This window comes from Pleurodeles waltl, chromosome 11, assembly GCF_031143425.1.
Source record: "Pleurodeles waltl isolate 20211129_DDA chromosome 11, aPleWal1.hap1.20221129, whole genome shotgun sequence".
In the NCBI taxonomy this organism is placed as follows: domain Eukaryota; kingdom Metazoa; phylum Chordata; class Amphibia; order Caudata; family Salamandridae; genus Pleurodeles; species Pleurodeles waltl.
The window spans coordinates 17,582,697-17,606,890 of record NC_090450.1 but is presented as its reverse complement, the minus strand read 5'-3'; the positions used below and the strand labels follow the sequence as shown (position 1 = coordinate 17,606,890).

General features: G+C 45.5%; 1 protein-coding gene across 5 annotated transcripts in view; it reads right to left on the bottom strand.

Annotated features, from left to right (window-relative positions):
- Nucleotides 1-24,194, bottom strand: part of LOC138265246 (mucin-4-like) — a 422,755-nt gene that overhangs the window by 83,211 nt on the left and 315,350 nt on the right. For all 5 annotated transcript variants that reach the window (XM_069212831.1, XM_069212835.1, XM_069212833.1 and 2 more), the window contains 2 exons: nucleotides 20,020-20,198; nucleotides 19,074-19,233 (listed from right to left, as the gene is read on the bottom strand). In XM_069212831.1, the coding sequence (XP_069068932.1) occupies nucleotides 19,074-19,233; nucleotides 20,020-20,198 (339 nt within the window). The remainder of the gene's footprint in view (nucleotides 1-19,073; nucleotides 19,234-20,019; nucleotides 20,199-24,194) is intronic.

The following is a 24,194-nucleotide window of genomic DNA, read 5'->3' as shown; positions in this document are numbered from 1 at the left end:
AGTGCCCATCGGGGGTAGAGAATGCTGACCTCTCCTTTGCCCCTTCAGTTAAGGCAATCTGCCAGTACCCAGATGTTAAATCAAACGTACTGAGGTACTTGGCAGCTCCTAACCGATCAATGAGCTCATCAGCTCGGGGGATGGGGTGTGCGTCAGTCTTGCTGACCGCATTGAGACTCCGGTAGTCCACACAGAACCTAAGTTCTGGAGTGGCACCAGGAGCAGTAGCCTTTGGGACCAAGACCACTGGGCTGGCCCAAGGACTGCTGGAGTGCTCAATAACCCTTAGGGCTAACATCTTGGAGACTTCCTCCTTAATGCAAGCCCTCACCCTGTCAGTCACCCTGTAAACCTTATGTTTAACAGGTGTACTGTCCCCAGTGTCCACATCATGTGTGCACAGGTGTGTGACTCCTGGGATCAGGGAAAACAGTGAGGCGAACTGTCCCAGCACGTGGCGACAGTCCCTCTGCTGTTCCTCAGTCAGGGAGGGGGAGAGGATCACTCCCTCCACAGACCCATCTTTCTCTCCTGCAGACAGGAGGTCAGGAAGAGGCTCACTCTCTTCCTCCACCCCGTCATCTGTCGCTAGGAGCATGGATAGCTCAGTTCGCTCAAAGTGGGGTTTGAGGCGGTTGACATGTAGGACCCTCAAGGGGTTCCTGGGGGATTGCAAGTCTACCAGATAGGTGACCTCGCTCTTTCTTTCCACCACCTCAAAAGGCCCAGTCCACTTATCTTGGAGAGCCCTAGGCTCTACTGGTGCCATGACCCACACTTTTTGTCCAGGCTGAAACTCAACCAGAGTGGCATTCTGGTCGTACCACCGTTTCATGTCCTCCTGGCTTGCTTCCAGGTTCTCCTGAGCGAGACGCCTGAAGCGGGCAGTCTGGTTTCTTAGTGCCAGCATGTAGCTAAATACATCCTGGGGTGGTTTACTAGGAGCTTTCTCCAAAGCCTCCTTCACCAGACTGAGCGGTCCCCTCACAGGGTGGCCATAGATGAGCTCAAAGGGGCTAAAGCCAAGTCCCTTTTGAGGCACCTCCCTGTAAGCGAACAGAAGGCATGGCAAGAGGACGTCCCACTTACGCCTCAAGGGCTCTGACAGGCCCTGAATCATGCCTTTCAAGGTGCGGTTGAATCTCTCAACCAGACCATTACTTTGGGGGTGGTAAGGGGTGGTGAACTTGTAGGTTACCCCACACACCTTCCACAGAGACTTCATATAAGTGGATATGAAGTTTGTACCCCTATCAGATACTACCTCCTTGGGGAACCCCATGCGGGTAAAAACCCCCATCAAGGCACGTCCCACCACGGGGGCGGTGACCGTCCTTAGAGGAATAGCCTCTGGGTACCGTGTGGCATGGTCCACCAAGACCAGGATGAACCTGTTGCCCAGGGCTGTCTTGGGATCCAGAGGCCCCACAATGTCAATTCCTACCCTTTCAAAGGGAGTACTGACTACCGGTAAAGGTTGGAGGGGAGCTTTGCATTTCCCCCCACTCTTGCCACTTGCCTGACAAGTCTGACAAGATCTACAATAAGCAGCTGACTGCTTGTTCATCAAGGGCCAGTAAAAGTGGGAGCCAAGCCTCTTATAGGTCTTGTCCTGCCCTAGATGTCCTGCCAAAGGCACATCATGAGCCAAACCCAGTAGGAAGGTCCTGAAGCCCTGGGGTACCACCAGCATACGAGCTGACCCCGGCTCAGGAACCTTAGGCTCACTATACAGGAGGCCATCCTCCCAATAAATCAGGTGAGTACCTGGCGCCCCGCCAGCCGCCTGGGCTGCAGCCTGCTGCCGCAGTCCCTCAAGAGTAGGGCATTCCTTCTGCGCTGTGCAGAATACTTCCCTGGTGGGTCCCCCTTCCTGCTGCCACTGCGACAGCTCAGGGACCTCCCCCAGTTCAGCCACCTGTTCCCCTGTAGGTTCCGGGGCATCACCCTCAGGCTCTGCCTCCTCCCGGACCGTGGGAACTTCTGGGGCGGGTTTCCCGCGCCTCCTGCCTCTCCTCTTCTTGGCGGTCCCCTGGGCCACTGTTTCAGGCTCCAGGGGCTCTTGACTACCCTGATTGGCTGCCATAGACCGGGTGGATACGCATACCCACCCAGGCAGACCCAACATCTCCAAGTGAGACCTGTGTTCCACCTCCTTCCAAGGGGAATCCTCCAGGTCGTTGCCTAGCAAACAATCAACAGGCATGGTTGGACTCACAGCTACTTTCCAGGAACCTGAGACCCCCCCCCATTCAAAGGGAACCTGCGCCACTCTGCAGAGGCGCTCAGAGTTGTCTACTGCAACTACTTGGTGAAGTACCCGGGGATCAATCTGCTCTTCAGACACCAGGTGACTCCTCACTGTAGTCACACTGGCTCCTGTGTCTCTCAGAGCCTCCACCCTCTGTCCATTGATGGTCACCCATTGCCTGTACTTCTTAGTGTTATCAGGCACTAGGTTTCTCTGGACCATCTCACTGTCCCCTAGTGAGACAAGGGTCATTTCTGCTGGTTCCCACCCACCTGAAACCAACTCCTCCCCAAGCGCTACACTGGCCAAACCCTGGGACGGTGCACCAGTGGGTGCCGGTGTACTTTTGGGGCATTTGGGGTCCCCCCTCACATGACCCACCTGGTCACATGAATAGCACTTACGTAGGGGACCACCTGCCATTGGCTTCCCTTTGGAGAACCATGGCCTCTTTTCACTGGGGGGTTGGGAATCCTTACCCTGGGAATCAGTTTGGGGCCCTTTAGAGAACTCATCCTGTTTGCCCTTACCCCCCCCTTTCTTCTGAGAGGGACCCTGCCCACCCTTGGCGTGGTCTCCCCCATACCTCTTTTGGACCCTGGTGCTCTCCCAGCGGTCCGCTTCCTGTGCAAGCTTCCTGGGGTCAGTCAGCTTGCTGTCAATGAGGTGCTGGCGCAGCTCTGGAAAACATAAACTGTACAAGTGCTCCCAAGCAATTAAATTGTAAAGCCCCTCATACGTGTTTACCTTACTGCCCTTCACCCAACCATCCAGTGACCTGCAACAAGAATCAACACATTCCAACCATGTTTGGGATTCCTTTCTCTTGTAGGATCTAAACTTCTCTTTGTACTGCTCAGGGGTGAGACCATACCTGGTAAGTAAGGCCTCCTTCATGGCAGGGTAGGTGAGACTCTGAGCATCCCCTAAGGCCGTCAGTGTGTCCCTCCCCTCTGCCTCAAAATGCTTCCACAAGGCTGCCCCCCAATGAGCTTCAGGGACCAGGTTCATGTGGAGAGCTGACTCATAACCCTTGAACCACAAGTAGATATCATCCTCCCTCTTATAATCCCTCACAAGGTCTTTTGGGATGTGTACCCTTCTCTCAGGCTGCACTGTAGAATTGCTGCCACCATCCCTACTGGACTGACTCCTCTGATCAATCTCTTTTAAACTGAGCTCATGAGCCATGTTTATCTTCCTTTCCTCAAGGGCCAGCTTTCTCTGTTCCACCTCAAGGGTCAGCTTTCTCTGTTCCCCCTCAAGGGTCAGTTTTCTCTGTTCCACCTCTAGACTGAGCCTTTTCAACTCCAACTGGTACTCCCTCTCTGCCTGTCTGTCCTGTAATTCTCCAGGTGTCAGACTCTTGGAGGACACACTGCTACCTGCCCTGGAGATTCTCCCCTGAGACATAGCAGGCCCACCCACTACATCAGTGTGAGTGACTTGCAACTCCTCTTCCCCCTCTGGCTCCTCATCTGTGTGCCCCTCAGCTGCTTTGGCTGCCACCCAGGCCCTCAGCGCCTTTTGCAGCTCAACCTTCTTGGATGAGCTCTCAATGGGACAGCCAACATTCCTACAAAACTGCTTCAACTGAGCCACCTTGTAGCTCTCCAATTTCTCCAAATCAAAAGCAGTTTCAGCTAGGGCATCTCCAGACTGAGACATGATGAGAGGTTAAAAAGAAATATGCACAGTTCCAAAAACAGAAAAGCAAGTTCTCAAATGAAGTTTCAGCAAAGTCAATCCCGGGATCAGTGAAAAAAAAGAAACTGAATGCAGAGAAAAACAGTCCAAGTAAAAAAACAAAAATCACAAGACTAGTAGTATGTGGTCATGTAGTGGTCTGAGATCAAAACAGTAGTGTACACTTAATTACTGTATGTCAAGTACAAATACAAGTCCAAATCCCGACCGCTGGTCACCAATGTTAGAAATGGGGTCTTTGGTTGACAGTCAGGTTACCCCCTGTTCAAGCAAGGACCCTCACTCTAGTTAGGATAAAAGAGAATCACCCTCAGCTAACCCCTGCTTACCCCCTTGGTAGCTTGGCAGAGCAGTAGGCTTAACCTCAGAGTGCTGGGCGTAAAGTATTTGTACCAACACACACAGTAACTTAATGAAAACACTACAAAATGACACAACACCAGTTTAGAAAAATAGGAAATATTTATCTAGACAAAACAAGACCAAAACGACAAAAATCCAACATACACAAGTCAAGTTATGATTTTTAAAAGGTTTAAAATAAAAAGAGTCTTTAGGTAGTTGTAACAACACACTAGCGCTGCTAGCGTGAAAATGTACCTGGTTTGCGGCAAAAATAACCCCGCACGGGCGGTGTGCGTCGAAAATAACCCGGCACGGGTATATGCGTCGAAAACAGCTCGGCGAGGCGCGTCGAAAAAGCCAGCCACGCGACGGTCCGAAGTCCCGCGGCGCTGGTTGCGATCTCTCAGCCTTCGTCAGCGATGCTGCGCGTCGTTTCTCCTGCTCCGGGCGTCGATTCTCCGGTCGCGTCTCCAGCGGCGTCGTTTCTCAGCTGCGGAGCCGGCGTCGCGTCGTTTTCTCAGCCGCGATCGGATTCGCGTCGATCTTTTCTCCGCACGGTGCGCGGTGCGTGTATTTTCGTCCTTAGGCTGCCAGCCTCTCCTTTCAGGGTCCCAGGAACTGGAAGGGCACCACAGAGCAGAGTAGGGGTCTCTCCAGAGACTCCAGGTGCTGGCAGGAAGAAGTCTTTGCTATCCCTGAGACTTCAACAACAGGAGGCAAGCTCTACATCAAGCCCTTGGAGATTTCTTCTTCAAGATGGAAGGCACACAAAGTCCAGTCTTTGCCCTCTTACTCAGGCAGAAGCAGCACTGCAGGAAAGCTCCACAAAGCACAGTCACAGGCAGGGCAGCACTTGTTCCTCAGCGATCAGCTCTTCTCCAGGCAGAGGTTCCTCTTGATTCCAGAAGTGTTTCTAAAGTTTGTAAGTTTGGGTGCCCCTCTTATACCCATTTTAGTCTTTGAAGTCACCTTCCTTCAAAGGGGACTCACACCTCCTTGTGAAATCCTGCCTTGCCCAGGCAAGGCCTCAGACACACACCAGGGGGCTGGAGACAGCATTGTCAGAGGCAGGCACAGTCCTTTCAGATGAGAGTGACCACTCCACCCCTCCCTCCTAGCAGAGATGGCTAATCAGGAAATGCAGATCACACCCCAGCTCCCTTTGTGTCACTGTCTGGTGTGAGGTGAAAAACAACCCAACTGTCAAACTGACCCAGACAGGGAATCCACAAACAAGGCAGAGTCACAGAATGGTTTAAGCAAGAAAATGCTCACTTTCTAAAAGTGGCATTTTCAAACGCACAATCTCAAAATCAACTTTACTAAAAGATGCATTTTTAAATTGTGAGTTCAGGGATCCCAAACTCCACCTGTCCATCTCTTCTCTAGGGGAATCTACACTTTAATCATATTTAAAGGTAGCCCCCATATTATCCTATGAGAGAGACAGACCTTGCAACAGTGAAAACGAAATTGGCAGTATTTCACTGTCAGGACATATAAACCACATTACTATATGTCCTACCTTATCCATACACCGCACCCTGCCCTTGGGGCTACCTAGGGCCTACCTTAGGGGTGCCTTACATGTAAGGAAAGGGAAGGTTTAGGCCTGGCAAGTGGGTACACTTGCCAAGTCGAATTTACAGTGTAAAAATACACATACAGACACTGCAGTGGCAGGTCTGAGACATGATTACAGAGCTACTTATGAGGGTGGCACAACCAGTGCTGCAGGCCCACTAGTAGCATTTGATTTACAGGCCCTGGCACCTCTAGTGCACCTTACTAGGGACTTACTAGTAATTCAAATATGCCAATCATGGATGAACCACTTACATATAATTTAAACAGGAGCACTTGCACTTTAGCACTGGTTAGCAGTGGTAAAGTGCCCAGAGTAACAAAAACAGCAAAATCAGAGTCCAGCACACATCAACAACCTGGGGAACAGAGGCAAAAAGTTAAGGGAGACCACGCCAAGGATGAAAAGTCTAACAAACCCCAACATAGTTTCCCAAACTCTCAAAGGCTTTGGTTTGCTGAAACAGATCTTATCCTTCATGTCAGACAGGACCCAGAAGTCAGCCATGCTAATATTCCTCTTGAAAGCTTGAAATTGGAACTATGGTATACCACATGCTCCGTTCTCCACCAGGCAGGAGCATATTTGTTTGATTATGCTGACAACAGGCAGCTAATTTTCGGTTTTCTTGAGCACTCGCTTAAAGATTCTTTTCACCATGGCCCTGAAAAGATGCAGAAGTGTCTCTCAACTGTACACGGATGGAAGGCTTCCAATTTCCTTAAAGTTAATCCTGGAAACCAGAACATTTCTACATTTCCTTGCTCCCCTCCAATGAGGCCAAATCAGAGCCAGCCACAGTAATCCACAACCTTGTCATCCTATTCAATTCTAAGCTTAACTTGGCACTACAGAACTTTAAAAGTTGCCTCATCCTGTTTTCATGAACTACAAATGTTCAGGATAAATCGTCTCTGTAATGATTTCAGTCTACATGCCCCTGTTATCAATAGCTTCATTCAATATAGGCTAGTTATGCCAGTTCTACCCACTTGGCCTTACCCAACGCACATCTTTGACAAATACAACTGACAGAGAAGGCTGCTGTGTGATATATCATCAAGACTTGGCCCACATAACCCTGGCTTTGAGGATGCTCTGCTTGCAGTCTATTCATGCCAGAGGTATGGGTAAAGTACTGGCAAATGTTCATGAGGCAATCAACAGCAACTGCACTGCTAGATATGCCAGCCTTAGGGAGGTCTTCTACTCAAATATTTTGCCTTCAACCTCATATTTTGCTGAATTTATTTTTGTTGGCTTCAGTACTCTGCACTTTACTACTCCTAACCAGTGCTAAAGTGAGTGTGCTCACTCCATGAAACACGGTATAACTGGATTACATCCGATTGCATATTTAATTCACTTATAAGCCCCTAGTAAAGTGTTGTCCCATGTACCCACGATCTCGAAGTTAAATGCTGCTAGTGGGCCTGCAGCACGGATTGTGCCACCTATTTAAGTAGCCCCTTAAAAAATGTCCAGGCGTGCCATTGCAGTCTGAATGCAGTTTTAAACCCCCAATTCGATTTGACAATATAACCCTCTTGCCAAGCCTTAAACTCCCCTTTTATTGCATATATGTTGCCCCTAAAGTAGGCCCTAGGTAGCCCATAGGGCAGGGTGCAGTGTAATTAAAAGGTTGGACATGTACTTTTAAGTTTTACGTTTCCTGTTAGTGAAAAACTCCTAATTGAGTTTTTCACTACTGTGAGGACTACGTCTCCCATAGCATAACATTGGGTTACCTTATTACACTTAATAAATGCTAACATTTGATTGGGACCAGGTAAACATTTCATGTTTGGTTCCTGAAAATTGCAATTTAAAACTCCCTCTAATGGTAAAGTCTGATTTTAAGTTACAATTTTGAAAATGCCACTTTTAGAAAGTTTTAATACAACAATCTGTTCCTTCAGTAGTCTACGTACAATTCAGCTGCTATAACAATCCAATTATTATAGATTTAAACAGAGCCAAATATTAATCAGGCATACCAACAGAAATTCACAAAGGACTTTAGTGAAAAAAATTATTTTGATCATTTGTTTTCAGAATAGTCACAAATTACAAAAGATTCTTTCAATATATTTCTTTTATATACAATCAGGATTCATGATCCAATGTTATCAAAAATAACATCAGCTCACACTGAACACACAAACAAATCAATTTCCGTGTTTGAAATCATCAAAGGGGAATGGTGTATCCACCTAATAGATCAAACAAATTATTTTATACAAAGACGATTCCTAATAAGTAGAAAGTGGAGGTAGACTAATTGATGTTAGAGAGGATAAGATGTTTTGGTCTCCAAATGCACAACGGTCCACATGACCATCATCAGGACTCCAAAGAGTAATCTAAGCCAAACTGGACAGTACCCAGAGTGATGTGATATATATATATATATATATATATATATATATATATATATATATATAGAGAGAAAGAATGCCTAAGAAAATCATAAGTCCAAGCTGTAAATACAATACCACAAACTCCACCAAAGGTGTGTCATGCACTCAAGAAGTGAAACCTAAAAGTGTGTGCCTAAAAACAAAAACAGTTCCTCTGTGCACCAAATAAGACTGAAAACGCTTACCAACAACTTGTCACCAAATGATATCTGAATAGAAATAAGGTCAATCAATCCAAGTCCTCAGTTTCGCCTAGTATATAATCCTTATATAGGGGGTGATTCTAACTTCGGCGGGCGGCGGAGGCCGCCCGCCAAAGTTCCCCCACCAAAATACCGCTCCGCGGTCGAAAGACCGCTGAGGGTATTTTGGGATTTGCCCTGGGCTGGCGGGCGGCCGCCAAAAGGCCGCCCGCCAGCCCAGGGCAAATCAACCTTCCCACGAGGACGCCGGCTCAGAATTGAGCCGGCGTAGTGGGAAGGTGCGACGGGTGCAGTGGCACCCGTCGCGTATTTCAGTGTCTGCATAGCAGACACTGAAATACTTTGTGGGGCCCTCTTACGGGGGCCCCTGCAGTGCCCATGCCATTGGCATGGGCACTGCAGGGGCCCCGCGGCACCCCCTACTGCCATCCTGTTCCTGGCGGGTCTCAGATGGCGGTAGGGGGTGTCAGAATCCCCATGGTGGCGGAGCGCGCTCCGCCGCCATGGAGGATTCTGCAGGGCAGCGGGAAACCGGCGGGAGACCGCCGGTTTCCCGCATCTGACCGCGGCCGAACCGCCGCGGTCAGAATGCCCTGCGGGGCACCGCCGGTCTGTCGGCGGTGCTCCCGCCGACCCTGGCCCCGGCGGTCTCGGACCGCCGGGGTCAGAATGACCCCCATAGTCTAACAATGCTTACCCTAATGTATGACAAGTAATATAATATAACAAATTATCCTGAATTAATCCGAATCCATAAAAAATAAATAAGAAAATAAGTTATCCAGTTATCCAGTCATGGTATCTTTCATACATTCACATGCTGCAATCATTCCCCATCATCAAAGTGGGAGTGCCATGGTACCTTAGGAATGCAGTATGCAAGAAACACTATAGGTTATAATGGCAGTAGGCCATCAGTATAACAGCCTGTGTCTATTTTTGTAAAAGGGGACCAAACGGCAATGACCAATCAGGGGCTAGCATCCTATAGAATACTCCCAAAAGAGGCTCTTTCCCTCAGGTTTTAATGCACAAAAGTGAAGGATATTCTCAAATATAAGGGGAGCCTCTAATGGGAGGAAGGTGGGTTGCATGTGAATCTCCGAAATATATCAATACTGGATACTGGAGTTACAAGTAATTAACTTATTTTCTTATCCTGTATTGGATCTTTCATAGATTCACATGCTTGAATCAGAATAGCAAGCAGTATTAGAAGCAATAGCAACGACCCTTAGTGGATAGTGGACAAAGGGAAAACATTTCATAATAGTAAATATACCAAATACGTTTTGTATGCGTAAGCATGATATAAAATACTACCATCAACATGATTGCAAATATTTTCTACATTCATACTTGAATATTTGGACAAACAAACATAATTTAAACAAGAAATAACATGAATAAAAATTTCCATTAAGAAAGAGGCTCACCTTAATGAAATAGATGCCTGATTCAAGTCAATAGTGCTGCGTAAAGGAATGAGTGTTCTTCCATGTTGCAGTCGGGCATATTTTTTCCAGAGGGATGCCTGCAAAGAGAGCAGCTGAAGTCGACACTGCCCTTGTGGAGGGCGGCAGAGCCATTCTGGTCAGTGGTCTGACAGCTTTAGAGTGGCAAAACAGAATGGTTGCTGAAATCCACAGTGGTACTGTGGCCTTTGTCACTGCTGCCCCTTGACGCTCTTGACTATAAAAAAAACTAGCAGTTGATCCATTCTGCGAGTCCATTTAGTGCAGTGGAGACAGAACTTTAGACAGCGTTTGACGTCCAATGTGTGAAGAGTTCTTCCAGCTGGTTTAGAAGGATTTGGAAAAATTGTTCGTAGTAGGACAGGTTGGAACTATGAAGAAACCTTTGGAATGAACCTCAGATTTGTTCTGAGAAGGACAAATTTGTCCATGAAGTGCAGGAAGGGCCCCCGAATTGTAAAGGCTTGTATGTCGCTGACTTTTCTGGTGGATGTGAGCGCGAGTAAAATTGCAACCATCCATGTAAGAAACTTCATTTAAGCCTTATGAAATGGTTCGGAGAGGGATTTAATCAATTGAGAGAGGAAGGCGTTGAAATGCCACTCTGGGGGAGGTGGTTGCACAGGAGGAGAAGTTCTGAATAACCCTTTCATAAACTGCTTGATAGGTCTTGTGGAGCAAAGTGATGCAGTTTGCAAGGAACGCCTGTATCTTGAGATTGCAACAAGTTGAACTTTAATTGAGGCATGAACAAGTCTAGGCTTGGCCAGCTGAGAAGATAAGGTATGATCTGTTCAGGAAAGACTTCAAATGGAAGCATGTTGTTTTGCTGGCTCCAAGCACAGAACTTTTTCCAATTCAGCCTGTAAGATTTATTTGTACTTGTGGCCCATGCTCTGGATAGTATATCTTTGCATACCTGATTGATGGTCATGTTGCGAAACTCATAGAATTCAGGAGCCATTCATGCAACTTGAGAGAGGCTGGCTCCGGGTGTAAGATTTGGCCTTGGTTCCTCATCAGGAGGGTTTATTTCCTCAGAAGACAGATGGGATCGGTCACAGATAATAGAATCAGCATGTAAACCACTGTTGTCTGGACCATCTTTCTGAGAATCCTGGGAAGCGACGGGAAGGAGGGAAAAGTGTAAGCAAAGATCTTGGACCATCCCATCGGAATGACTTTCCCCACGACCCTGAGGGCGGGTATCAACTGGTGTAGAACTGGTATTTGGCATTCTTTTTCATTGCGAAGAGATCTAAAGCTGGCTTGCCCCAGCGCAAGATCATGTCCACTTCTTGCTGATCTAGTTTCCATTCGTGGCAACTGTCCTCTGTTTTGCTGAGTGTGTCTGCCAGAGTATTGTTCACACCAGACACATGCTCTGCAATCAGGGACATTTTGTGTATCTTGAGCTAATTCCAAAGAGCCTGCGCTTCTTGAGAAAGATGCAGGGATCGTGTTCCTCCCTGTTTGTTGTAATACATGCTGGTTGTGTTGTCTGTACGGATCAGCACAGAGGAGCCCTATATCTGTGGCAAAATAGCCAGTAGCATGAGGAATATTGCTTTTAATTCCAAGAGATTGATGTGCATCAGTTTCTGATGGTTTAACCATTTGCCTTGGATCCACATACCCTGCAAATGACTGCCCCAGCCCTCCAGGGATGCATTGGTTGTGATGACAAAGTCAGGAACTGAGGGCAGGAACAAGAACCCTTTAGAGACGTGATTTATGCGAGTCCACCACTGTAATGCTTCTACCATCCTTGGGGTAATAGATCAAGTCCTCGAAGGATCATTGAGACTGAATCCATTGCTTCTGGAGCTCCTCCTATAATGGTTCATCCTCAGTCATGCTAGAGGTATTAGGTGTATTGTTGAAGAAATCTTCCCTACGAGCAACTTGAGGAGTCTCACAGGAGTGGACTTTCTTTTGAAGAATTTGAAAGCCAGACTGGATAATTTTTGTTGTCTGTCTTCTGAAAGAGAAGCCTTGTTCTCATTTGTGTTGAGATTTGCACCCAGAAAGGTCTCTGATTTGTGGTGATTTACCGCGAGACCTAGACTGCGAAATAGTGTAAGACAAGCTGTGGTGGCTTGGGAAGCTTGTTGTGGTGATAACACTTCCAGAAGCCAATCATCTAAGTAGGGAAATGCTTGAAAACCTTGTCTGTGAAGTGCAGCTGTAACTGGTGCAAGACATTATGTGAAGATTTGAGGGTCTGACTTCAGTCTGAAAGGAAAAATTCTGAATTGATAGTGGGTACTGGCTACAGCAAAGCAGAGGTATTAGCGATGCCAGGGATGAATGGGGATGTGGAAGTAGGCATCCTGCAAATACAATGATGTCATATAGTCTCCTCTATTTAGAAGGTGAAGGATGTCTGATAGGGTTATCATATGGAAAGATTGTTTGCACAGATTTTTATTTTTATTTTCTGAGGTCCTGTATTGGTCCCCATTTCACTGTTTTCTTTCTCACCAGGAAACAACAGGAGTAGAAGCCTAATCCTCTTTGATGAGGGAGAACCTTCTCCATTGCACCACTGGAAAGCATTGTGTATTACTTTGTTTCCTAGTAAGTGAAGATGGGGTGGGTGTGGTCCTTTCAGAGGATGGTTTGCAGGTCCCTGCACAAACTCCAAGGTATGACTGTAACTTACTATATCCAACACCCATTTGTTTGATGTTATCTCCCTCCATTGGTATAGGTAATTCAAGATGTTCGTGCCCAGCTGGGTGGGATGGGAGGAAGTGTAGCTGGTACCTTGTTCAGGTCATTGTTTGTGGCTTGCACCCCAACCCCTTGGGAGGCTGTTTCCATCATCCACTTTGCTTGCTATAGGCTGAAGGGGATAACTAGCGATAGGCCTGATGGTACAGGGCCCTGTATTGAGATTGCGATTGATGTGGACGCTGGTAACCACCTCCATATGAAGAGAACCCTCTCCCTCTGCCCCGTCGAAAGGGCAGTTTTTTAAACTGCAAAGTGCCAAGCCAGCTGTTAGTGTCAGTGTCTGTCCTTATTGCTAATAATGCGTCCTCTTATGTGTTTGCTAAAAAAAGGCCCCACTTCCCTTACCAATATATGTAAGTCTCCCCTAAGGAAGGCCTACGGAACCCTGAGGCAGGGACCTATACATTATTAAGTAGGACAGATGGTGTTAATCTGTCCTGACAGCAACACTTACAAGTTGTCATTTTGCTGTTGAAAAGTTAGTAGTCCCATTGGCTAACATTGAGCTACTGGCTGACCCCTCAGCGTGGCGGTCTTCTGAATGGGACTACTAAGTGGGTACTGCAGGATATCAAATTAATTGTGGCATTAAACCTGGCTTGATGCTCAAGTCAAATTTATTGTCACTTTTAAGGGAAAGCAACATTTCGAATGTTGGCACTCTGGACTAATCTGAACTGACTGCAAGACTTCCAAATGGTGACTTTGCTGTGAAAAACATAGTAGTAACCCCATTGGCTAACAAAGAGTTACTGGCTGACCCCTCAGCCTGGCTAACTTTGAATGCAACTACTAAAAATGGTGCTTTGAGGTTTCAGATTAGTCATGACATTAATCCCGACTTGATGTCCAAGTCAAATATAATGTCACTTTTAAGGGAAATCAATTTTTAGAATGTTGCCACTCTGTATACCCATTTGTCCAGTGGCCTTGCACAGATGCTTGCCACCAGAAATCTTTTTGCCCTCCTGGAGGGAAGACCAGTGCCCATACCAGTTTCCCCGTGGGTGTGGAGAACACAGGTAGCCATGCCTCTAGGGTGGCCTAACGAGCACCTAACATCCAAGGAAGAGTTCAGACTTCTTTTTAGTTGGCAGAATAGTGCAGCCTCGGATTGCTAGATGCCACACATAGCCAGAAGTCATTACAGGGCAGGAGGGATCCTAGTAGCCCATTGGCTAGTGACTGTGTCCTCCTCCAGTGGCACTTTCAGGGCATAAATATGGCAATCTGAACCTAAGCTCATGACAGAACTGGAGAAGGACAGAAGAAGGACTGCCCTGCTGACCCCTGGACCAAGCTAAGTCTGTTGGACTACACCTGACACACCTTGGGCTAGCAAAGAGAGGACTGTGCCTGTGGTTCCTGGCTTGAGGAAAAGTTGCTTTCAAGCCCTAGACCAAACAAGTGACTCCAAGGGTCAGTCAGCTGACCTCCTGGAAATAGCAAAAGGGCCATCTAAGCTGGAGTAGCTCAACTTGGCAAGTCCGTAGCCACTTCTAGAGAATTGCCTTTGACTGCTGCTGGGTGCCCCGAGAGACCGATCCTCAATTGCCAAATTTGCCAAAAGTTGCACTGGAGTCTTGCAAGCAGAGGAGTGGTAGCAGTGGTACACCCAATGTCACACTTCCCTTAAGTAGACAATGTAAGTTGGAGATTTCTCAACAGGTGAAAGCACTATGCCACCAACTTAGTGCCATAAGTAGTCAGCGATAATCCCACATAAACAATAACAAAGCAACACCCAGAGCAGAGCAATACTGATCATAAGTCATGGAACAAGAATCCAGTAAATCTAGTCCACACGAGAAATCATTAGAGAAATACGATGTTTAATCCATAATGAACAGGCATCCGACATAAGGCGTAGTAACTGTATGAAGTGTACCGAGATGGGCAGTAGTAACAAGAAGTCCAACAAATAGAGTGGGGCCAAGGTGCGGGCCCCTACTCGTTCATCAAATCTGGTAAAGGATTTGGGTATGCCAGAACCAAGTTAATAGGAAGCGTCATTCAGAGAAACCGTGATAAGTTCCTCTATCAGTATTGGATCTTTCATTGGTTCACATGCTTGAATCATTACCCGTCATTGAAGTGTGAGTCCCACAGTACCTCAGGAAAGCTTTATGCAAGAACCATAATAGGCTATATTGGCAGTAGGCCATCAGTTTAACAGCCTATCTGTGTACTTGACCTATGACCAATCAGGTGCTAGCACCCTCTAGAATACTCCCAAGAGAGGTTCTTTCCCTCAGATTTTCTACCATACATTGTGTGAAGGGAGTCTCCCTGAGCTCTGCTCAGTTTTTTCCTGTGAAAACCAGTTTTTCTACAGCTACAATGTCTGACTCATTCAAAAAAGGTCTCTTTCATTCCTGCAAATCCTGTGGGGAATAAAGGCTGCATGTGGATGACCCACAAAGAGACTGCCTATATTACCTGTACTGTCAACATCAGGTGAAGGAGTGTAAGATCTGCCAAACCTTCTCCTTAAAAACTGTGAGGGACAGAGAAGGAAGACTACTTCTATGGCAACAGAGGTCCAGAGCTACAAAATCCAGTTCTTTAGGTGAGGACAGTGATACTACCTCTAAACCCCATAAAATGTCAAGATTCGTTGACCACTGGCATTTTGAGCAGAGCAGAAAGACTTTTAAAACTCACAAAGACCCTTCAAAGGAGAAAACTCATCTAGTCTCTGCAGAGTCAGCCTCCTCACAGCCTTCCACTCCACCCCCGAAGAAAAAGGAGACTCGTCATCATTCTCCTTCTTCTGAACCATCGACTTTGAGAACAAAAACATCACTGAAAACCCCATTGACGACGATGGCACCATCGATGATAGTGTCAACGCCATCTGCAGCATTGACTATCGCCACCATCTTGTCAACGAGGCTATCGTCGTCAGCAACATCGTTGACTACGGCCATTCATACACCCATTCCATACGCTAAGGTATTTGCCACTAGACCCTCAGAGAAGGTGGACTTAACATTACCACTATTCAAAAAGAAGATTCAGTCGATGAAGCAATCATCACTAAAAGGACCGTCGATGAGGTCTACTCCATCCTCTGCAGACCCACTGTCTACGGTCCCATCATCTACATACCCACCATAGAAGACACCACCGTCTGCGTCGCCACCGTCGTCGACACCATCGATGGGAGCGATATTACTGCCACAATATACCATTGCCACCTCTGCTTTAGTGTCAACTGATCCTGCAACTACTATCCAGATTAGCAAGGTCACAAAAACTACTCTGTGTCCTGAAGAAACTTCTCCAAGCAAAGTTTCATCCCTGCTTCCTAGCCTCCTATTGCACTGGGAGTAATCTGAAGATGAGGGACCATTGGAGGATGCATACTGTCCCTCAGAACTTCATGTTAAATATCAGGATGATGACGACAACAAGTATGGCCAACAGGACTATGAGTCATACTATACCCCACATGGCAAACATTATGAGCATTACGAGTCCCCAGGCAAGACGTGATACCGAGCAGATGCCTATGTCCCTTATTCAAGATTTGCAGACCTTGCTCCAAGACTACAGGTGCAGATTTCTGGACTCCACCAGGATCAGCAACAGCAGCCTCCGCAACCCCAACCTATTTCTCGGGCCGCACCGAGAAACATTCCCCCTCCTCCAACAACACCTCGGCTGACACCAGCCTCAAGAGTACCTGAACCACCCTGGGAGGATGGTACCTCCTCGGAGGAAGAGAGGGAAAAAGGGAGAGATCATTGTTCCCCAACACCCTCATGATGAGTGGTATGACTATTTAGCCCCTACTCCATCCCCTCCACAACCCTCAGACTCTACCCCTGAGGTCATTGGGGGTCACCACAACTTGATGGACAGGGCTGCAATGCGTTTTCACCTGCCAATTTCTGTTTCTCAGTTGGACTGTTTACTTCCTGATTATAAGGATCAGGCCAGAAAATCAGTAAGAGCTATCCCCAATATTGACTACATTTGGAGTGAGGGGATTAGGATTATGAAGAATCCAGCTCCATAATCTGGATTCAAACAAGCAGTTTATAACTGCTCTTCCAGGATGCAGTGGCAGGCTGGAAGCGATTTTGTACTTTTTTCCCCACACAGGATGGGGCACCCATATATATCACATGTACACATAAAGGCCATTACTATTAGCCACATGTGTATGTAAATATACCTCAGTGGCGTAACAAAGGCCCCCATGGTTTGGGGGGGGGGGCCTCTGAGACAAAGTGGGACCCCTCACCCCAGCACCTGGCCTGAGTGAGTCTGGAGGTAGCCCCTCCATGTTCTTTGCAGCGGGCCCCCTTTAGTTTTGTTACCAAACTGATATATATATATATATATATATATATATTCACTTAAAAACCTAAAGGTTACAGGGACGTTACAGTTAGGTTCTGACTTTACTTCCACAAAACCAGAGAAGTTCAGCAGTTATAGTTACAGTTATTTCAAGTAACTATAACTCTCCCCATCCCTGTAACCTTTGTTTTTTAGTGAATTTCTAAGTTTTTTTTTGTTTTTTTTAATTTTATTGACTGACTATAACATCCCTGTAACCTTTGGTTGATTCAGCGAATTTCTATGTTTTTTTTTTCACTGTACATTAATCCAACCACCATGGCTGATGGCCTTCGGCCATGTGTGTTGGGGGTTGGCCGCAGGACCTGTCCTCCCTCCAGTCCCTGCAGCCAAACCCCCTAACCACCTAACCCCATGCTGCTCACAGCATTTGGCTGTGTTGTGGCGGGAGTTGTCTGCAGCGCCTGTCTCTCTAGGTGTGAGAGGGTGTCTCTGGGTGGGACAATGGCTGGAGATGGTCTGTCTGGGTGTGAGAGTGGATACAAGAGGGTCTATGTGGATGTGAGAGTGGGCATAAGAGAGTGAACCTTCTACTTGTTAGTTAGTAAGTGCTACCTCGTTGGGTTAATGGCCAGTGTTAGGGTGGTGGGCCCACGTGGTCACCCTCTCCTAGATGATCTCAGCCCCAAGGACCCCATCCCATGGGGCCTGGCCTTCATTCAATGGAGGATTCAATGTGCGTACCCCCCTCTCCAGGTCAATCTTGGACCCGGGGACCAACACCCTCGGGGGTCGGCCTTAATATTTTATTTTTTTATAAGAGTGGCCATGTGGTTCCTTTTTCCCGGCCAATCTCGGACCCGGGGACCCTATCCCCAAGAGCCCGGCCTTAACATTTTATTTTTTGGGGAGAGGGACCATGCAGCCCCCCTTCTTGGGCCAATCTTGAGCCAACAGATCTCCTGCTGAGATTTGCCTGGCTGCCACAACATCAACTGAAGTGATGGCAGCAATCTTAGGTCCCGAGTCCTAAACAAACTGCAAAAAAAGACATTGGGGCAGTTACAGATACTCTAATCACCCCTAGACCTTGGTGGTGGGACGGGGTAGATATTACCCTTCTAATAAAATACGGTCACAGAGGATGGGGTGCCTGGGGCCTTATAAGGCTTGGGAAGGGGTGCGCGTGGCACCCTCCCCTTTATTGGCTTTGTCCCGGGGCGATGGGTCCCTGGGATCTGATAAGGTTTGGGAAGGCTGCAAGGTCCAAAGGCCAACCCTACATCTCGTGGCCTAAGGCTGTGCGTGGCATGGCATGGGGTTGACACCCTGCTCTCTGTGTCCTCAGTGATGTCAATGACCATCTCATGAGTGATGTAATATGTGAAGTCGTTAGCAGTGCATTGCAGGGGCTTTAGTTATAAATTTCTATGGTTTTGTGCGTCTAAAATATGAACCGAACTATAATGGCCCTGTAACTTTTGTTTTTTTCAGTGAATATTGTATATCTTGCATCCAAACGAAAGTCAGCACTCCAAAGCAGTTGATTAACTGTTCTTTATTCACTGTTAACATGGATACCGGGCCCTATACATGTATAATATAAGACAGTGCAATGCAATAATATATTAGGAAATAGAAGAACTGTCACTGTCCAGGGGCAGATAGGAGGTGTTTTCCTCCAATATGGCCCACAGACATTAGGAGTTCTTTCAGTGCCATACAAAAAAGGAGTAGGAGGATGTTTACCCACAAGTTTGGAAAAAGATCTCTGCAAAAATACGACTTATTATGGAGTTCACTTCACTTCACCCCATCTCCCCATCAAAGAAGATAACACCAGATCTTTCCAGCAAATAGCTGAAGACCCTCCACTTCCTTCAAGCATTCACCACTCAATTATTGCCTCCCTAGGCTCTTGCCAAGATGATCTTTGCATTATTTGGTAGCAAGGACACTTTATAAAACCTGCAAAGTTGAATTAAATAGATTGAAATTTATTTTATGGATATATCCTGAGACCTGGGTGTCTCTTACCTGCACAATTTACCCCATCGCCAGTCAGGCCTGTAGGGCACAGGCTGCAGCCAGTGCTGGTGGTGCAGGTCACTCCAGTGAAGCATCCTTGTAAGCAGGGGTCAGGAGGAACATCACAGTAAGCTCCCGAGTAATTATTTTTACAGATACAAGCTGAAACCTGTTGGAAAGGAGAATTTTGCATGAGTGGGTCTAAGAAATATGATCTTCTTTAGAAACTCAATACCTAGAATGAAAAGTTACTCAGGTTTATTCGGACTACTGGAAAAGATGGTTAATGAACAATTATAGGATTTAATGTGATCTCAATTCAGTCGAATTAGGACTGTCACTTCTCTGGGAACACTGCATCTTGGAGTTCCACTAATGTGCACCACGAACAAGCTAGTAAAATCTGTGTAGCAGAAAGGAGAAAAGAAACATGGGAATCATTTTACAAACACTGATTCTCAAGGTAAATTTTCATCCCTGAGAGAAAATCTCAGACTGGCTGGTAATGTTGTGCCTCGGAATAAGTGTACCCTGTGGTACCAGTAGTTCTGGTTGCAGGTTTCTGTAATGGTGATTCTGTACTTGTTGTGTTACAGGCTAAACAAGAAGGTATTATTGAGTGGTAACATTATTACTTCTGCATGGTATTAAATCCTGCAGGGTTTCACCTCCAGATTTTTTCACACAAGTGTAAATGTTTCTTACAGAGACGTCCTTTATCACATTTCTGATGCATACTCTCTGACATGTACTTGACTGCCCAAGGTCTTTGTCATCAATTAAAATCTTAAGAGAAATTTATTTTTTCAATAATATTTGATCCCCGCAAAACAGTGAATGCTCATGCTGTGAGCAATCAAAAAGTATATTTAAATGTCTCCATGACTTTCATGACCTCTCCAGTGAGAGAAGGGTATGCACACTTGAGTTGAAAGACCGGTGGACCTATACTCACATAAAGAGAAGAGCCATTGACCTGCTCTGTGACATTGTTGTCACACTGGTCTTTGAGTGCACAACCACAGAGAACGAAGAATGGCTCGAGAAGGGTAGAAAGGTTGCTGGGGCTTGAGGCAACTATCTGGAGTGTAACAGGAGCCATGCTGCTTGGAATCCAGATCAAGGTACCATTTTCTGAAAAACAGAGAAAAGCAATGATTGAGATTGAAGAATGTTGTGGTTCCTCAAATTTCAACAAGAATAGCTTTCAGAATTCTGAATTTACACCAACAAAAACAACATGCCATCTAGCAAGCTATCTGTGGGGGAAAATAGCTTTGCAAGATCACTCGTGGCATGTCCTCGTAGTACGCCCCTGGTCCCAGTGTTTATGGACCTAGGGTTCCCTCGCATCTCTGATGTAATAGCTTTAAGGCCTTTAATTTTTTGGGTTCGTATCTGGACTACCCCTCAATTAGTCACCTACAAGGAATCTTTGCAAAACTTACTGGACATGCCAAACGTATTTTTTATCCCTTGGTTTAAGCACATCTCAGAATGGTTCCATACCTTGGGACTTAGTCATTTTTGGAGCCAGCCCAATAGTTTAAGGAGGGCCCATAAGGACCATCTGAAATCTGTCTACTGGTCCCATGTTAGGGAGAAACATCTGTCTTGCACCTCACATGGTAGGCTGATGTCTCTTTATCTTGATTATAAGTGGTTTCCCCACTTTGAACCCTTCCTGGACCTAATTACCGATCAATTAAGCAAAAGTTTGTATGTTCGTTTTAGGTATGGAAGCCTCCCTTTGAAGTCCTTTTCTAGTTCATGGAGCTCCACCCTGCCATCTGATAAATGTCCTTGCTGTAATGGTTCTGTGGAAACTGTAGTGCACTTTATGTTTATTTGTCCTGCCTATGGCATGGCTCGGCGGAAATGGCTTCGTCCCGCCTGTAGGAACATGGGGATAAGAACGTGTAGAGATGCCCTTAGGTTGATGCTGAGAGATTGTTCCACTCCCCTTACTTGTGCGGTCAGCAAGTTCCTTACGTCCGCTTGGTACACACGCGCATTTTTTTGAAAAGAAAAAGGTTTATAGTGATTTGATATTAACTGATCCTTGATTTTACCTTATTTAACTTAAAATTGCTTTATTTACTGATTTTTTTTTATTTTTTTTATATATAAATTATTGATGAGGAAGTTTAAAGCAGCCAGCCAACACATGTAGGTTTTATTGTAATTCTTCTTGCAGACTCCTCATTTTATAGTCTTTTATCTTATTTTTTATTATCTATCTTTTAGTCTTGCTGTTACATATTTATTATGCAAAGATCATGATTTTTACTGTTGTAAGTTATTGCTTTGATGGTTATTTAGACCGAATAAAGCTTGTATGACAACATGCCATACACTTGCATTTAGAGCTGAAAATGCTGCCTTTTGTGGCTTACAGGAATTCACTAAAAGATCCTGCACAGGCATAAATGGTTTGACTACTGCAAATTTCTCCAACAAGAGTTTCAAGACAAGAGCAGTCGTAAACCCCATCTGAGCGGAGGAAGAGTTGCAAGCCCTTGTAATCTTAGGTCCTCAATTGGACCCACACTTCTCCCGAACTCAGGATCACCATTCAAATACTTTTTCTTCCACACCTGTGCTATAAAATGTGAAGATTGGTCACTTCTGGGAGAGTGGTGTTCATTGTACTTCCATCTGATTGGTTGAAATTTGAGTCTTCTGAAATCATGTGAATGGGTTACTAATGTGACCGTACTTAAGGCCACCCAATATCTCACCTGAAATAGATTTTGTACAATACAAAAACAGCAATTCTAACCATTGATGCCAAATTAGAAACCAGACTAGCAAACTCAAACCTAGCCTTACTATGGTACAATCGGAAAACGAAACCAGAAGGTTCCCCCTGTCACTGGCCCACTTGGTCCTCACTAGGGATATTTTTTGTAAAACACTTAGGTAATAAGAAACACCCTCTTACATTCGCCAGCCTTCAAGAATCATACATATTACACAATCTCGAATTCTAGAACTTCTTAAAATTGAAATTCTGTTTGAATAAGTTAAAAGCACAGGGCGAAGATCCTTCACTCGTTCAGAATATATTCAATCTGTACAAAACAGGACATTTATGGCCTGGTTTAGAAGGCAGACGGGTTACTCCGTCACAACAGTGGCGGCTATCCAGTCGGCTGAAATCTAAAACCCTTCATATTCTAGGTGATTTAGATTTCGGTGGATGGGATATCCGTCACCGTTGTGATGGAGTAACCTGTCCGTCGAGTTCTAAACCGTGTCCTTAGTATCTAAAATAAATAAATCTCTTAAAGCTAATACTTTTAGACTTTTACGCCATCTCCAAACCAAGTAGGAAGAAGAGTGTCCACAAAAACATCACTTTAACGGTTGGAAGAATACCTGGTCTGCACCTTCAACACCAAATCACTCCCAAACTTGCGCAATCCAAATTCATGATGCTTCACAGATCCCTTTGAACTTTCAAACGATTACATAAAAAGATTCTCAGAGATAGTCCCACCTGCTGGAATTGTAACTCTCTCCCTGGAGATACCCCCCACATGTTTTTGTCTTGAGTATGCACTTTTTATCGAATCAGTACTGCGGATAAATATATTGAAAGATTTCTCAACCAGAATTTTTGTCCCAATCATCTCAAATATAGGAAATGAGGAGGGCAAATATCACTTAAATCTGATACTGACATTAGGATGTGAAATCATCCTTACTAACTGGAAGGATTGCACTAAGGTCTCCTATTCACTATGGCTAGGATGCTTTCTTTTCTTAGGAGGTGCAGATAATATTTCACTATCAGACTCAATATGGAAAACATCAAACAAATCTATTTGGCCCCTAATGGGTCACTTGGAACTGACCATAAGCTAAGAAGATTCACAGCAATAGCATGCCCTACTGTATCATTCATACAATGACAATACCTTCTTTCTAAAATTGACCTTGTGATGTCTACAGTCTCTCAGCTGCACATTTACGGATTCCAGAATTCATGCCTTCTTGTCCCTTTTTCATTTTAGTTGGAGTATGTTTAGAAAGGAAACCACATAATTCATCTGCATCAACAAGGTTACTGCTTGCTTCAAGAAGTATATGATTATTGGCATCCTATTAGTATCCTATCTTCAGTCTGTTACATATACACCTTAGAGGTAAGTGTCTTATTTTTTTCTGCAATAACAAATAAAGACATAAAGAGCAAAAAAATACTTCCAAGTTGTCTTTAATACTGCACTGCTCTATATGTCTAATGCAGGACTCCCAGCTCGAAGAAGGGGATGAATCCAACACGTGAATCTATGAAAGATCCAATGCTGCAAAAGTAGCAATTCACAGAAATACAAAACAATTCTTTGTTAGGCTGATTATGAAAATTCAAAGCGGTTTTATGTCAATACTTCAAGGTGTCACTACTTCAAAACCACTATCTTGACAACAACAAAATCAACAATGTGTTTTTTAATATAGTTTACCTACTAACCTGACCAAACTACATCAACCCTACCTCTGTATCATGACTAGTGAGTATCTGAAATTAGATGCAATGATGAACAAGTTACTTACCTTCAGTAACACCTTATCTGGTAGAGACTCCACTTGGCTGCAGATTCCTTACCTTAGAACATTCCCCAGGAGTCAGAGTGGATCCAGAAATCTTTAAGCGAAACCCTTGTGCGCCGGTAGAGGGCATCATTCAGCTCCATGTAGCATTGTCTGTGCCGGGAGTAATGTGTGCGTTGCCTATACAGGTGCCACCCCAGTCCTCTGCCTTCGGTTATGGACAGTTTTACCGCACCAGAAGCATGGAGCCAAGCTGAGGAGGAATGAATAGTGTGCCAAAATTGAGGTCCTAAAGAATCACATAATTTAAAGAAGTCAGTCCGCAGAACAAGGCGAACCGGAGTGTCGGTAAGGAATATGCTGCTAGATAGAGTCTCTACCAGATAAAGAGTTACCGAAGTAAAGTAATTTGTTCATATGATAGAGACTTTTATCTGCAGATTCCTTTCCTTAGAATAGATACCAAAGCACTAATGTTTTAGACTAAGAAGTCCGAATTAAGGAATGCCCACCTAACTGGACCGGTCTGTCAAGGCAGGAGTGTTTGGAAATGTGTGCAGTGATCCCCAC